The 16508-nt window shown below is 48.7% G+C and overlaps 1 protein-coding gene across 1 annotated transcript; it reads left to right on the plus strand.

Annotated features, from left to right (window-relative positions):
- Window positions 2417-4716, plus strand: LOC110431104 (zinc finger BED domain-containing protein RICESLEEPER 2-like). Its single transcript, XM_021449805.1, has 2 exons — window positions 2417-4514; window positions 4610-4716. The coding sequence occupies exons 1-2, from the start codon at window positions 2417-2419 to the stop codon at window positions 4714-4716; spliced, it is 2205 nt and encodes a 734-aa protein (XP_021305480.1).

The following is a 16508-nucleotide window of genomic DNA, read 5'->3' on the forward strand; positions in this document are numbered from 1 at the left end:
AGTATTGCAGTGATATTTTAGTAATATATTTAAAAGTATGAGCTCTGTTGAAAAAAATTCGTGTACGAAGATTTGAAGTATTTTAAATTGAGTATATAAATATACTCAAACTAATAAATTAGTATGAACACATAGGTTTATTGAAGATGCGAGTAAGAGAAGTATAGAAAATGCACCCTATATATATAATACTATATACCTAAGTGCATTGTAAAAATTATATATTTATAAATATGAAAACGTCTTATAGTTTAGAATGGAGGGAGTATAATCCAAAGACACTTTTTCCCGGTTAATGGTCGCACATGCCAATCTAGTAGAAAGCAATGGCTAAATCGTTTTTTGACTTGGATTCACGTAGATTGGAATATTCCGACCACAAAACTTTATCTATCTATGCTATAAAAGAGTGAACTAATTAAAAAGCTTTTTCATCATGCTAATGCCTCTTATCCATCCCTTATTGTGTCCATAAGATGTGTTTTGAGCAAACGATCGATCGAACTGAAGAAACTTCCTTCACCCTAATGCCTTATATCCGCCCCTTTACTTTAATTTGTCTTTAGGGTGTAGTATCTTGTAATTACAATCTAACTCCAAACCTCCCGACAAATGGGTGAGGCACGGCCAAGTCGGAAACTCGTCCGGCACAAGCAATTAATGTCTGCCGGCAAAACAAGCAGCCAAGCATGTTTTTTTTTTCACCGGAGATTTCCTTTACCCGCTTCGGCCACAGTTGCTGTCGCCGTCGCTGGAGGACGTGTTCCGGCCGCTGGCCACGTACCTCTCGCGTCTGCAGGCCTTCACGTAATCACGTTGGTGAAACTCAAGGCCGTCAGGGGCCGGGGCGCGCCGGCGCGGGGCATCTCCATCAGCCACTTCATCGACAAGGGCGGAGGTTCGGCGGCCCCGTGAACTGATCTCCTCGATGAGCATCGCGCGCGCGCGTGGCTCCGCCTCGTGGAGCTCGCCCCGCACGTCGCCGTTACCGCGTGAAGTACCTTGACGCCTAGTAGTCGCGTAAACTACTCAAATAGTGCCATGATGATGCCTTTAGGAGTAAATAAGGAAGTAGTATATTGTTTCTTTTTTAAATAATCATGATGATGATCCCAAAGTTCAGCCGCTGTGGAGTTTAGTTGTTCTCTTAATTAGCTTATGACAGCGATAACCTGCCTTGCAATGCAATGTCTATGTCTAGATCTTGTGTATTTACTGCTTTGTGCATGTAAATTTTATGAACGGTCAATTTTGATTTGGCCAAAGTATTCTTCGATGTAAAAAAAAGGAACGGTTTAAGTTGGTACATATATATTTGGGTAGTAGTATAGTAGCCTCAACCAAGTATAATATACTATTCTCTCACTCTGGGCATAAAACCCGCTACCCATTACCCGAACCCGAAAAACCCACACCCGAACCCGAAAAACCCGAACCCGCAATACCCGATTCCAGTTCGGGCAGTGAATCTCAAAACCCGCAATTTTTGTGGGTAATTCGGGTTTAGGGTTCCGGTACCCGAAAACCCGAACCCGCATATCATATGAACAATTGAACATCAGAACATGTGTTTCACTCTGGTTTTTTTCCCCCACGCGGCCAGCGCGGCCCAACAACCTCCTCGCCTAAGTCGCCTTCTCGGCTCCTCCCCGCAGGCCGCAAAAACCTAGCCGCCGCCACCCGGTTGTTCCATTGAGAGAGGCAGAGGCGACAGGCGAGTGCGAAACTGCGAATCGGCGAGGGCGAGGGAGGGAGAGGGCCTCGCCGTGGCAAGGGAGGGAGAGGGCCTCGCCGTGGCCGGATGACGGCGAGCGGCGACTGCTGACTTGCCGAGTGGCCGGACGCCTGCTCCGCGCCTCCGCGGACGACTCGCAGTCTCGCACTCGACCGCGCAGAGCCGCAGAGGCGCAGACGAGACGACTCGACGCCGCGCCACGCCACCACCTCTGCACCTCAGGTCAGACCGACTTGAATCGACCCCTGCTCCGCGGAGATTGAAGGACGGAGGCCACATCTGAATCCTCATGCAATGTAAGTATTCCTTAATGGCTTAATCCCTAACCCTATGTCCTTATTTGTGTAATTGTGTTAGTATTTCTCCTTTTCATCTTCTGGAATGCTTGGTCTTTCAGTTTGTTTCCTGATTTGTCATGTTTGGAAATTCAAGTCTTGTGAATTTGATTAGTTCATGTTGATCTGGAATGCATGATCTGGAATGTTGATCTGGAATGCTATTTGTTAGGCCATGTTGATCTGGAATGCATGATCTAGTTGCTTTACTGCTATTTAAAATGTACAAATTGAAAGCCGTGAAAGTACTGTCAGCAACATACATGTTGATTTGTTATTTATTATTTTTTTCTTGTAGATGCCAGAACCAGGTAATATTGATTCACTAGGCACTGGCACTCAAGCCATGGAAATGGTGCCAGTGGTGACTCAGGTCCATGGCAATACTGAGGTCATTGATGTTGACGATTCTGAAACAGTTGAGAAGAAGCTGCTAGCATCAAGGTCTGAGTACTGGCAACATTTTATCAAGATCAAGGATGACAAAGGGCAAGTGAGGGCGGGAAAGTGCAAATATTGCAGCCGTGAAATCAAGGCTGGAACAAGGGAACATGGAACATCTGCATTGAAGAAACATTTCTTAGTATGCAAGCGCAATCCTCATGTACACGACAAGGACCCGAAGCAAGGTGTGTTGCAAGCAGTTCATGGGGAAGCTCCTGCCACTTGGAGGTTTGATCAAGGTGCACTTAGAGAGGCCTTTGCTCAGATGGTAATAGAAGATGAACAGCCCTTTTGTTTTGGTGAGAAGCCCGGCTTAACAAAATTTCTAGCCAAAGCATGTCCTCGTTTTGAACTTCCATCTAGAAGAACTTGCACAAGGGACATTGTTCGTATTTATTTTGAAGAGAAAGCCAAGCTGAAGAAGTTCTTCAAAGATTCTTGTCAGAGAGTGTGCTTGACAACAGATTGTTGGACTTCTCAGGTTCAAGATCCATATATGACTGTTACAGCAAGTTTCATTGATGCAAATTGGAAGTTGCATAAGAAAGTGATAGGTTTTTTCAAGATAAAGGGTCACAAGGGGGAGGATATTGGTAAGAACTTGATAAAATGTTTAGATGACTGGGGTTTGCATAGAGTAATGACTGTAACAGTGGATAATGCAAGTGCCAATGACAGTGGTGTTGAGTACTTGAGGAAGCACCTGCAGAAATACAACATTGCCAAGGGCAAGTTTATGCATTTCAGGTGTTCAGCACACATCACTAATCTTGTTGTAACAGATGGCTTGAAAGAAGTGGACCCATCTATTAAGCGAGTTAGGGCTGCTGTTAGATATATAAAAAATGGGACTTCAAGATTGGTCAAGTTTAAAGAAATTGCTGAGGAAGAGAAAGTGGTCAGCAAAGGTTTTTTGAAACTTGATGTTCCAACAAGGTGGAATTCCACATACTTGATGTTGAAGGCTGCATGTGTGTATGAGAAAGTGTTCCTAAGGTTAGTTGATGAGGACAGTACTTATGTTGTTGATCTCTCTGAAGCAAAAGATGGGCCTGGACATCCTGATGAAGATGATTGGGAGAATGCAAAGAAAATGGCACAATTTTTGAAGCATTTCCATGACCTCACAGATCGTATCTCTTCTACTCTACATGTCACTAGTAATACTTTCTTTAATGAGATTGGAGAAGTTAGCCTATTGATTCAAGCATGGTTGAACAGTGAAGATGATTTGCAAGTAACAATGGGGAAGAGAATGAAAGACAAATTTGACAAATATTGGGGACTTTGGCACACCAACAGCAAGGACAATGAGAAAGGACAACAACAAGAGCAAGATAGGGAAAAAGGGCGGAGCAAGGGTAGAGGGAAGGAAAAGGAGAAGGAGAAGGAGAACATCAACTTATTAATATTTGTGGCTGCAGTCCTTGATCCAAGGTACAAGTTATCTATGTACACAAAGCTTACTGTTGAGGAGATATTTGGTAGTGAAACAGGTCAGTTGGTTTGGGCAGCAATTAATACTTGTGTGAGAGAGTTGTTTGAAGAATATAAGGACATGTATTGTCCTAGTGAACAAACAGCTCAATCAGTTGATGATGATCAGCCCAAGGAAGGAACAGGAGGGATGCTTAAAGAAAAAATTGCCAAAAGGATGAAACTAAGCAACTGCTCCACTAGCACTAATAAATCTGAGCTTGAGAAATATCTTGCAGAAGAAGTAGAGGACCCAGAAAAGGAAATCGACATTCTAGCTTGGTGGAAAGTCAATTCAAATAGGTTTCCTGTTTTGGGTCACATAGCTCGTGATGTGCTTGCTATACCTATTACTAGTGTAGCGTCGGAGTCCGCTTTTAGCACAGTTGGAAGGATTATGGATGACTTCCGTACCTCTCTTACTCCATTCATGTTGGAGGCTTTAGTATGCACTCAAGATTGGCTTCGTAGGCCTACTGTTGAAATAACGGAAAGCACGGAGGAATTAGAAATAATAGAAAAAGGTATGGTATTTTCTTAATTGCTTACATATTTACTGTTATCGAAACTCGAAAGCTCTAGTATTTTTTATGTTGACATTCATAATGTGCATTTACAGAATGGATAGAAGAATTTGGTGGCAAAGAAAAAAAGAATGAGCAGCATGATGTGACTGTCGACACCACCAACTCCAAGTCACATACACCAAGCACAGTTCAAATATAGAGAACTGAATTAAGTGTTGACTTGTTTTCAACCATCATATTTTTTGCACAGTAAGGATTGGACTAGAACTGACGAACTGGACTGCTGCTGCCTGCTGGCCTGCTGTATGCTGCCAATCTGCCATAGTGCCATGGAGACCGGAAGGACTGAACTGCTAGCCTGCTGGCTGCTGCAGCGCTGCTGTTATTTATCTTGTTTTCTTTGGACTTCTATGACTGTCTGTTAGCTGTTACTCAAGTCTTACCTGTGTTCTGTGTGGCTGTGAGCCTGTGAGACTAAATTTTATTTGTGAATGTGTCAAGTGTTATACTCATATACTGTTATGTATTAAGTGTCGTTTGCACTTGGCCATTTTATAATTCTATGTAGTTATGTATTTATAATTCTATGCCAAATTATATGATGTTTAAGGGGTTGCTTACATTCTACAGAGTTCGGGTAGAATGGGATTACCCGAACCCGAACCCGAAGTTGCGGGTACCCGCGGCTGCGGGTAATGGGATTTTGGGACTGAGTTCGGGTTACAGTTTCTATTACCCGAACTTTCCAAAACCCGAATTACCCGACCCGATCGGATCGGGTAACCCGAACGCCCAGAGTGACTATTCTCAGTACTCAATCGATTAGCCAAAATCAGAAACACAGTACTTGGAGATATATTTCCATGTGCAAGGATTCCAAAAGCGTCTACACTGGCCGGATCTAGGTGAAGCCGGTATATCTTATGTTAATTTTTGAGTTGTATATCTAATGAATGAATAGGTACATGCATCAGATAATAACAGATTATCTCGACAGAGAACACGTACTAGGCATCAGATTAAGGGATTGTAGTTTCTACTATATATACCATTTTAGTTAATATCTTTTTTCATATATATTTGTCTTTTGAACCAATATAATATAAACTCATGTGCATATGCAATTTAATCAATTCTTCATTTCGATCATACCACGTGAATGTGTAAGAGCATCTTCAATGGTTTTGTACAGGGTTAGCATTCTTGTAATTTGCCAAAAATCGTAAAATGAGGTATCTAACGGTTTTGCATTTGGAGCCGCGGATGGCTTGACAAATGCCTGATCGCGCGCGTCTCTCGGTTCCCCGCGTGATCCGAACTTTTCTTCGCGCCATATATGCTCCATCGATCGCGACAGAAACTCCCTGGCCCTCCACGCGCCACCGTCCGCAGCTGATAGAAGTCGTGACCCTCTAGGCTCCCGATGCTTTCATTATATAGGGGTACAGGGGTACATCGTGTTACAATAGGAGACATACAACATCTACTCGTATTACAACTCCAACATCTACTCGTATACAACTCATGTTCTAACATCCCCTCAATCTCAACCACTAACAAGGTTGAGATTGAACCAAAATTCTTTGAGCTTGGCTGCTGAAATTGGCTTAGTAAAACCATCTGCTATTTGATCATTGGTACTGACAAACTGAATGTCAAGAAGTTTCTGAGCAACTCTCTCTCGAACAAAATGAAAATCAATCTCTATATGTTTCATCCTTGCATGAAACACAGGATTGGCAGATAGATACTTAGCTCCAATGTTATCGCACCAAAGTCTCGCAACAGGAGAGTGAGGAACACCAATTTCTGTTAGCAGCCTTTGAATCCACATCATCTCTGCAGTAGCATTAGCTAATGACTTATATTCCGCCTCAGTACTAGAGCGAGAAACTGTGGGTTGCTTTCTGGCACTCCAAGACACAAGATTTGGTCCAAAGAAAACAGCAAAACCCCCAGTCGAACGTCTGTCATCAACACAGTCGGCCCAGTCGGCATCAGAAAATGCACTAACCAATGTAGACCGAGAACGCCTCAATTTCAAACCCATAGTCAAAGTTCCTTTAACATACGGAAGGATCCGTTTTACCGCACTCCAACGAAGAGTTGTGGGCTTATGAAGGAACTGACAGACCTTATTTACAGCAAAAGAAATATCAGGTCTGGTGAGTGTCAAATATTGCAAAGCCCCAACAATACTGCGATACTTAGTAGAATCTTCTTCACCAAGACTAGCCCCTTCGGTGATGCTTAGCTTCTCAGTAACTGAGATGGGAGTATCAACGGCCTTGCAAGTCCACATATTTGCACGCTTAATAACATCAGCAGCATATCTTTGTTGAGAAAGAACCAAAGTATCAGGGTTGCGGGTGACTTCAATACCAAGAAAATAATGCAAATTGCCAAGATCTTTTAAAGCAAAATCAGACTCAAGATCACGCAGAAGCGCCTTGGTGGCATTAAGAGAGGAGCTAGCAACAATGATGTCGTCGACATACACAAGAACAAACATAATGACTGAGCCCTTGCTGTAGAAGAACAAAGATGAGTCACCCTTGGATGGTTTGAAGCCAAGCTGAATGAGCTTCCCACAAAGCCGAGCATACCACGCACGAGGTGCTTGTTTAAGACCATAGAGAGCCTTATCCGGTCGACAAACGTAGTGAGGGTGCTGTGGATCTTCATAGCCAGGAGGTTGGCGCATATAGACTTCCTCCTTAAGTACACCATGGAGAAAAGCATTCTGAACATCAAGTTGTCGCAGTGACCATCCATTTGAGACTGCAATCGAAAGAATGAGACGAATCGTAGCAGCTTTAACTACTGGGCTGAAGGTGTCCTCATAATCAATGCCATATCGTTGCTTATATCCGTTAGCAACAAGACGAGCCTTATATCTATCAATCGTGCCATCAGCTCGTCGCTTGACTTTGTAGACCCATTTACTGCCAATAATGTTCTTACCACGAGGAGGAGGAACAAGGTGCCAAGTTTGATTCTTGAGCAAAGCGGTGTACTCGTTGACCATGGCTGTAACCCAACGTGAATCACCAAGTGCAGCTTTAACAGTAGCAGGTTCAGCTGTATCAATAGTGTTGAGAAGACACCACCGAATTGTTCCATCGGTGTATTGCTTAGGCTTCACAATCCCTCGCTGAAGACTTGTGTCATGCCGGTGCGGAGGATCGGGGACCGGGGGCACATCGACAGACACAGAAGACCCAGGAGACAGATCCGCTGGTGGTGGCGTTGGCGTTCCCAAGTTGACAGCATCAGGTTCATGATCAGCTGCGGTGCGAGGAGAGGAAGGCGCTGCTGCAGCATCATGCGACGAAGTAGCAGCTGCGGGTGTCTACGCAGATGATTCGGGCTCGGGTGTCAGCGCAGACGATCCGGGCGCAGCCGCAGAGGATCCAGCGCTCCCTGGTGGTGCAGTAGAAGCTGACATGGTGTCGGTGACGGGTGCAGAGGAGGCAGGATCCAGCACCGATCCCAGAGGAGATCCTGTCACCGACGTAGTACGAGGAGCAGGTGAATCAACACCGATTCCTGCGCCGTTGTTGTCGTGTAGCGCAGAGCGGGAGGAACACATGAAATATGGCCTATTCTGTGCAATTTCTGCACCATTTTGTGCCATTTTTGATCCTAGAGACAAGGAACCACCAGAAGGACTCAAGGCAACATTATCAGGGTCAGTATTAATCAAGCATTGATTATGTACAATAGCATCCCCAAAATCATGAGACGGATTCTTAAGAATATCAGGAAGAAGATCAAGTTCCGCATGAAGACGGGCACCAGTATTTTGATGTAATTGCGCAAAGGGATAAACAGATTCATCAAACACAACATCACGAGACACATAGATGCGCCCTGTTTTGGGATCTAGACACTTAAACCCTTTATGAAGATTGTTGTACCCTAGAAAAACACATCGTAAGGACCTGAACTGGAGCTTCTTTGTGTTGTAGGGCCTTAAGTTAGGCCAAACAGCACACCCAAAGGTGCGCAGATAGGAATAATCATGGGAAGAACCTAAAAGTCAGTCATGAGGCGTGTCATCAGAAAGGACTTTAGAAGGGAGCCGGTTTATAAGAAAAACTGCTGTTAAAAAGGCTTGATCCCAATACTTGAGAGGCATGGATGCATGAGCTAAGAGAGAAAGACCGACTTCAACTATGTGACGATGTTTTCTTTCAGCGGATCCATTCTGTTGGTGAGCATGTGGACAGGAAACATGGTGAGAAATACCAAGACACACAAAGAAGGAATTTAACGACTAGTACTCCACTCCCCAATCAGATTGAACAGCTAGAATTTTATGATTGAATTGACGTTCAACCATATTCTGAAAATCGCTAAAGCATTGGAATACCTCAGATTTATGCTTGAGTAAATAGATCCACGTGAATTTGCTAAAATCATCAATAAAACTCACATAGTAAGAGTACCGGCCTACAGAAGTTGGGGCCGGTCCCCAGACATCACTAAAAACAAGCTCAAAAGGTTTTGATGACACACTATTTGACTTAGGATAAGGTAACCGATGGCTCTTTGAAAGCCCTAGATTGGTTTTGGATAATTGATGAAACCCTAAGTACTAACCTCTATACAAAGTGTGTGTAGACTTAATGAGGTTGGTACATGCCAAGTGATGGAGCAAGTGATGATCATGGTGATGATGGTGATGACCACAAGACGATCAAGTGCTCAACTTGGAAAAGAAGAAAGATAAAAACAAGACCCTATGGAGATCAAGGTAAAGGTATTGCTTAGGGTTTAGTTTTGGTGATCAAGACACCATAGAGGGTGTGATCACATTTAGGATAGATAGCCGTACTATAAAGAGGGGAATTCTCTGGCTAAGCGGTTATCGAGTGCCACTAGGTGTCATTGTTCATGTGCATGCATTTAGAACCTAGTGAGCTAACTTAACTCCTTCGAAGAAAATGATTGTGAAAATGCTAACACACGTGCACATGTTGGTTTACACATTGTGGTGTTGGCACACTTTGAGAAGGAGGTGGAGTTTGAAGGGTAGAGAGAGGATGGGTTCCTCTCTCCCTCCCGTTGAGCTTGCGAGGCGGGATTCGGCGCTGTCGACGAAAGCTGGTCGGCAGTCTACCTTGGGGTATACCCACGGTAGTAGTTTATCGGTAGACGGTGCGCAAACTACGAACTTGATGGTGACGCAAGACACGGACAAGCTTTTTATCCAGGTTCGGCCGCCGAGTTGGCGTAATACCTACGTCCTGCGTCTGGTTGTATTGATTTGTGCTGAGAGAATATGATGTCCTAGGGGGGGTCCCTTGCCCCTCCTTATATAGTCTGGAGGGCAGGGTTACAGATCTAGAAACTAATCCTAGTCGGTTACAATTACCATAGATAATTCGATATCAATTCCTACTCTAACCGACTAGAATCCTGCTTGATCTCCACGTCTTGTTTCCTTGCACGAAACACGGGCTGTCGGGTCAAGCCTTGAACTCGTCTCGTAGTGGGCCAAGCTTCCTAGCTGAAGTCTAGCCGTAAGGGTATAGGGGTTTATACCCCCACAGCTAGTCCCCGAGCGCCATGTATTGTGATGCAACACGCCGTCTTGAGCTTCTTCGATCAGCGAGGCTTGTCGTCTTTAATAAGCGGGAAAATCGCCCAAACAGTCGCAACGGTTCCTTGACCAACTCGAAGGACAGTTGATCAACGTTGACATCGAAGAAGCAGGTTGTTCGAAGAATGCATGGTGCTCTAAAAAAAAATTTCTTTCTTGGTGAAGTGTGCCCACTTTGCCTTTCTGAAAGGTAGAAGCATCAAAAAAGCAAGCAAATTCACCGCTAGGTGAAGTGTGCCCACTTAGTCCCCGAGCCTGGTAGTAGGTGGCGTAGGCACGTGGTGCCAGGGTCAAAAGAAAATTCCCCAAAGTAGTTTTGAGACTGAGATGCATCGCTAGATGCATCGTACCGATGTAGTCCCCGAGCTTGCTGGAAGGCGAAGTATGAGCCTTGTAGCAAGGTCTGAAAAATTGAATTTACCAGTCCCCGAGCATGTCATGCTCGTCTGCAATCGAAAATGCCAATCGACCAGTCCCCAGGCACTTAATGTGCTGCGTGGAATTACATGTTACTATACTTGTATGATCAGTCCCCGAGCATCGAGTGCTCAATGGTCGGTGCGTGCCTTAAAGCTTTGAGCTGATAGACTGAGCGACCAGTCCCCGAGCGTCGAGTACGCGGTGGTCGGTGCAGTCCTTGAAGTTCCGAGCTGACAGACTGGGCGACCAGTCCCCGAGCGTCGAGTGCTCGGTGGTCGGTGCAGTCCTTGAAGTTCCGAGTTGATAGACTGGGCGACCAGTCCCCGAGCGTCGAGTGCTCGGTGGTCGGTGCAGTCCTTGAAGTTCCAAGCTGATAGACTTGGCGACCAGTCCCCGAGCGTCGAGTGCTCGGTGGTCGGTGCAGTCCCCGGATTGCTGACTCACTGGCGTATGTGTCTTCTTACTTTTGAAAAAATCTTTCCCATTAAAGTTGACATGACGGGGTCTCCTGACGATATGTCAGACGGATGCATGAAAAGCCGCGCCTGGCAACTGTACAACCGCTCTTTGCATGGTTTGAGAAAAGGAAACCATCAATTGGTACGAAAACTCCGCCGCATTAATTGCCTATAATCATTGTAAACCGAAACGCCGCGTCCGCCGCATGGCCTGCCCACTTCCCGAGAATACAGGAAGTGGGAGAGGTGGGGTTGCGGGTTTATAAGGGCCTAATAGGACCGCCTGTACCGCTTCTCCTGCCATTGCCGTCAAATCTTCCGCTCTCATCTTCTCCAATCTCCTGCATCTTCCTAGCTCCAGCTCACATTCGCACCTCTAATGGCGAAGAGCGATTCCAGGAAGAGGGCCGAACTGATGGCCAAGGAGTGGAAAAAGTCTCGCAGCACCACAAAGTCTCTTGGTGACCTCGTCGACATGGGGCTTCTGCACGGCGCAGAGCTCGGCGGCTGGAGGGCGCCGGAAGGGGAGAGCTACCCCGACCCTCGCGCCGGTGAGATCGTTGTTTTTGAAGATTTCATCAAGAGAGGCTTTGGTGTTCCTGTTCATCCCTTTCTTCAAGGTCTTCTTTTGTACTATGAGATCGGGATTTGCAATCTGCACCCGAACTCAATTCTCCTTATTTCCACCTTCATCCATCTGTGCGAGGCCTATGTTGGCATAGAGCCGCACTTTGATCTTTTCCGGTACCTTTTCTGTCTGAGGAAGAAGGGAGCAGTTGGAGGCTCCAAGGTTGCAGGTGGAGTATACCTCAACCTTCGTGATGGGATGAAGAACCGCTACCTGCACTGCCCATGGAACACCTCCTTGACCGAATGGTACAGGAGGTGGTTCTACGTCAGGGAGGAACCGGGCAGCTCCACGTTCTGCGACGTGGGGTACGTTCCCGAGAAGAGGGCGAGCTGGACCGACCGCCCAGAGTACGACGGTCAAGTGGCGGATCTGATGAAGCTGATCGACTGGTCGCGCCTGGATGGGCTTAGCGTGGTCGGCAACTTCATTTGCCGCCGGGTGATGCCCTGCCAGAAGAGGGTGCACTCGGCGTATGAGTATGCCGGAAGCGCAGACCCGACCAGGATGCGGTCGGAGGTCCTAGAGAAGGCGGAGGTACAACAGCTGCTGAACGAGCTGTTTAACTTCGCGGATGGGGGCTTCACCCGTAGCAGTGATCGGGTGCAAGCCTTCAAGTTAGGACGACCAGCACCAAAGGTATGTAGCATACTCCGTTTGATCATTCGTATGTCGTCTGCAGTTGGCTCACCTCTGTTGCTTTTGCAGGTCGGTGATGTCGACCGGTGCGTAGTGTACGTATCACTGGCACCGGGGATGGAAGATCCTGTGGGAGAGGTCCCGTCAGAGGAAGACCGAGCCCGCCCCGTCCCGACCCCCGAGGAGAGGGTAGCGGGGAAAAGGCCATTGCCGGCGGATCCCTTGCCGACACCGGAGCTGCCGGCAGACCTACCGGCGGAGAGCAGTCAAGCGCCGAAGCGTCGTCGGCTCGTGCGGATCGTCGACGACGACGACGACGACGAGGAGGCTGCGCCGTCGTTGGTCCGACGGCCTCGGGGCCGCCCAGACGCTGCGCCGGTCGCCACTGATCGAGTGGCCAGCGGCGCAGCTGCCCCGCAAGTTGCCGAGGTGGGGGCACAGGCGCCGACCGGCCGGGCGAGGAGGAGGTTCACCGCGACCCATCGCCGGTCAGACCTGTAAGTGTTCAACTTACGTATTTTGGACTCCTCTTTTTTTCCTTTTTTTTTTAACTTTTGTTCCTGTAGTGCGGCATCGGATGTCGACCCTGGCCAAACTGCTGGCCAGGGAACGGGCGAGCCTGCCCGCGGTTCTGGGGATGCGGCCCCCCAGACCACAGAGCAGCCGACAGCTGCAGTCGCGCCTGGGAGCACGGAGGGGCTCCCGAGCGCGGCGCCTACTACAACAAGCAGCCTGACCAGGGCTGGGGAGGCTCCCCCAACTGACTCCTCGGAGAAGGGAAAGTCTCCGACCGCTCCTCCTGCCGGGGGGAGTGAAGTCCCCCCGCCGCCCCGAGCAGGAGCCTCTCCGGCTGCGGGCTCCCCAGGTCTGGTCCAAGGGACGGTGGCGCCTGGGACCACCACCGGGGGTGACGCAGCCCAGGAGGAGGAAACCAGGGCGGCCTCCGACGACGAGGTAGAAGAGATCGAGGGTCGTCCCCGTGATGGCCGCCAACACGTGTATGTGTGGCGCCAACGCGGGGATCACTTTATCGGTCATGAGGAGCTCGCCGAGTCCGAAGAGGCCGCCAGGGTGGAGCGCGCGGCCAAGCGCCTTGTCGACGAGGTCAAGGTAAGCGGCGTTTTGAGCTGCCGCGCGTTCTTTTGCCTTGTCTTCTGCGCATTCTTATATGCTTGCTTTGTAGGACGTTATGAAAACGGCGAAGTACCGGAAGCGGTGCTTTGACCAGATAGAAGGCGTCATGGCCGAGAACAAGGCCCTTGCCGCGGAGGTAGACCGGTTGCGGGCGGAGGTCGGAGAGAAGGTGGTCGAGATGAGCGCCGAAAAGGAGCGTCGTCTCGACCTCGCTCGTCGCCTGGCCGACCAGTACCGGCTGCAGGAAGGTTAGTCACACGCTCCGAGCAGTTTCGCATACTTGTATAGTTTGCTTTGCTGACCAGTTTAGGATTCACGCAGACTTGGAGGAGGAGGTGGCGAGCCTCCAGCAAGAGAAGGAGCAGCTCGGCCAACAGCTCGCCAGTGCACAGGAGTCCGGGCGGCGAGCGGAGGAGGAGTTGGGTCGAAAAGACCGGGAGTTAGCTGGTAATGGGTGCCGCCTTGTTGACTGCTGCCTGCCCTGTGCTTGTCTGGTATACCGAAAGTAACGCTTCATTTCGTTTGCAGTGCTCAAGGTGAACACCAAGAAGCACCTGGATGACCTGATCAAGGACCGGGACTCCTGGAAGGCCAACTGTTGCAGGATCTGGAAGGGAGTGTCCCCGGTCCTGGACCTGATCAGTCCCGAGCTCCCGGAGAGCCAGCCCCGCGCGCCGCAGTTGACCCCAGTCGAGAAGGCGCAACGGGCGTGGGACTGGCTCCAGCAGTTTGTGAAGGACGCCGGGGAGTTTGCCGGCGCGCACGTCCTCAGCATGGTGCGCGCCCACTACCCCCTGGTTGACTTGAGCAGGCTGGAGAAGGGGTACCCAAAGGAAGTCGGCCCACAGGAAGCGGACGAACTTCGGGGTAGTCTGCTGGATTTGTCGTCGACGGTGATCGGCGACATCAACCTGTGCGGAACGGCCACTCCTCCAGACCAGCCGAGCTCAGATAGGTCGGCCAGGGAGTTGTCGGGCGCGTCCGTTGCTGGAGATGGGCGGTCGACGCCTGCGGTCTCGACCAGCCAGGCGCCGGTGGCCCCGACCCCTTCGTCCAGGCAGCAAGGCCAGGCGGGTGATCAGCCCGAGCAGCTAGGCCAATAAAGTAGTCTGTAGGAATAGACTAGTATCTGCCCGTCAGGGTGTTTATTGTAAACTTTGTATGTAAAGTTTGTAATAAAGTTTTCTTTTTTGTCATGACTGTTGTTTTGAGCGCTGTAAGAATATCTGAGTGACGTGTCACCGTATTTGTCTTGGTTGTCGCCAAGAGCATCCATTGCAGGAGTTTTGCCGGGTGCTGCGTACGACAAAGTATAGGCGAGAAATATAGAATCTTATTATCAAAAACTATAAGATACTTACAAAAGAAAGTCATTAAAACTTTATGGATAGAATCGTCGCAGTTTGTCGATGTGCCAAGAGTTAGGCACTCGTGTTCCGTCTGGGTATGCCAATCTGTAGGACGTAGGTCGTGTGACATCGGTCACCACGAAGGGTCCTTCCCAGGGAGTGGATAACTTGTGCATTCCCTCCTGGTTCGTTTTCCATCGAAGCACCAGATCGCCGACCACAAAGGAACGGTCCTTGACGTTCCTGTTGTAGTATCGCCTGACTGCCGCGAGATATTTTGCTGTTCGGAGACATGAAACTAAACGATTTTCCTCCATGCAATTGACTTCGAGTTCTCTGGCGTTGTCGGCAGTCGCCTCGTCGTAGTGCTCGATTCTAGGAGATCCGAAGTGTATGTCGGCCGGCAGGACCGCCTCTGCACCGTATACCATGAAGTAGGGAGACACCCCTGTGTTTCGACTGGTCTGGGTTCGGAGGCCCCAGACTACTGCCGGCAATTCTCTCATCCATCGACCGGGTGCTCTGTCGTTTTCGGTGTACAGCCTCTTCTTTAGGGCATCAACGATCATTCCATTAGCACGTTCGACTTGACCGTTAGCACGTGGATGTGCTACTGACACATATTTTATGACTATGCCTCTGTCATCGCAGAAATCCCAAAAAGTGGTGCCAGTAAACTGAGTGCCCAGGTCGGTGATTATGCTGTTCGGGATGCCGAATCTGTGTATGATTTGATTGAGAAACTCCACGGCCTTCTCGGAGGTTGCCTTGACCAAGGGCATGTATTCGATCCACTTGGAGAACTTGTCGATTAGCACGAAGACAAACTTGAAATTGCCCGGGGCTGGTTTAAATGGTCCGATCATGTCAAGCCCCCAGCAAGCAAAGGGCCAAGACGACGGGATAGTCTGAATTTCATGGGCAGGTACGTGGGTCCTCTTAGCGAAAAACTGACATCCTTCGCAATGCCGAACCAGTTTTTCTGCGTCGCCGACCGCGGTTGGCCAATAAAAACTTGCTCGGAAAGCCTTTCCGACCAGCGTTCTAGATGCGGCGTGGTTGCCGCAGGATCCAGCGTGTATGTCTTCCAAGAGTTTGATACCATCATCTTGGGGTATGCACTTGAGCAGTACTTCGGAGCTTGCGTTTTTCCGCATGAGTTTTCCGTCGACCAGGATGTAGTTCTTTGATCGTCGGATGAGGCGCTCCTTCTCTGTTTTGTCCTGATAGCCTGTTCCGTCTGATATGTATTTGATGAACGGGGTGCGCCAGTCACGCCCACCGGTTGCCGGAGTGGCGTCATCTATGAGCATTGCCTCGGTGGGTTGCTTGTCGACCAGGGGAGGGCTTACGCTTGGCTCATGGATGTCCTGGACAAAAATACCCCGCGGGATCTGGGCCCAAGATGAGCCTAACTTTGACAACGCATCTGCTGCTTGGTTCTTGTCCCGGACCACGTGGATGTACTCTATGCCATAGAAGTTAGTTTCCCATTTGCGAATTTCTTTGCAGTAGAGATCCATCTTCTCGTGGGTTGCGTCCCACTCCTTGTTGAGCTGGTTGATGACCAAGGCAGAGTCGCCGTAGACATAGAGGCGCTTGACCCCCAGTTCAACGGCTAGTCGTATGCCGTGTAAGCATGCTTCGTATTCGGCGACGTTATTTGACGCCGGGAAAAGGATCCTAAGGACGTAGCGGAGTTTGTCCTTGTTGGGTGATACGAACAGTATCCCAGCACCTGCACCGTTGATGTTC

The sequence above is a fragment of the Sorghum bicolor genome, chromosome 10 (genome assembly GCF_000003195.3).
Source record: "Sorghum bicolor cultivar BTx623 chromosome 10, Sorghum_bicolor_NCBIv3, whole genome shotgun sequence".
Classification (NCBI taxonomy): domain Eukaryota; kingdom Viridiplantae; phylum Streptophyta; class Magnoliopsida; order Poales; family Poaceae; genus Sorghum; species Sorghum bicolor.

Coding starts and splice junctions, on each gene's coding strand:
- LOC110431104 (XM_021449805.1), top strand. CDS start 2,417: ATGGAAATGGTGCCAGTGGTGACTCAGGTCCATGGCAATACTGAGGTC. Junction 4,515..4,609: donor ATTAGAAATAATAGAAAAAG/GTATGGTATTTT, acceptor GTGCATTTACAG/AATGGATAGAAGAATTTGGT.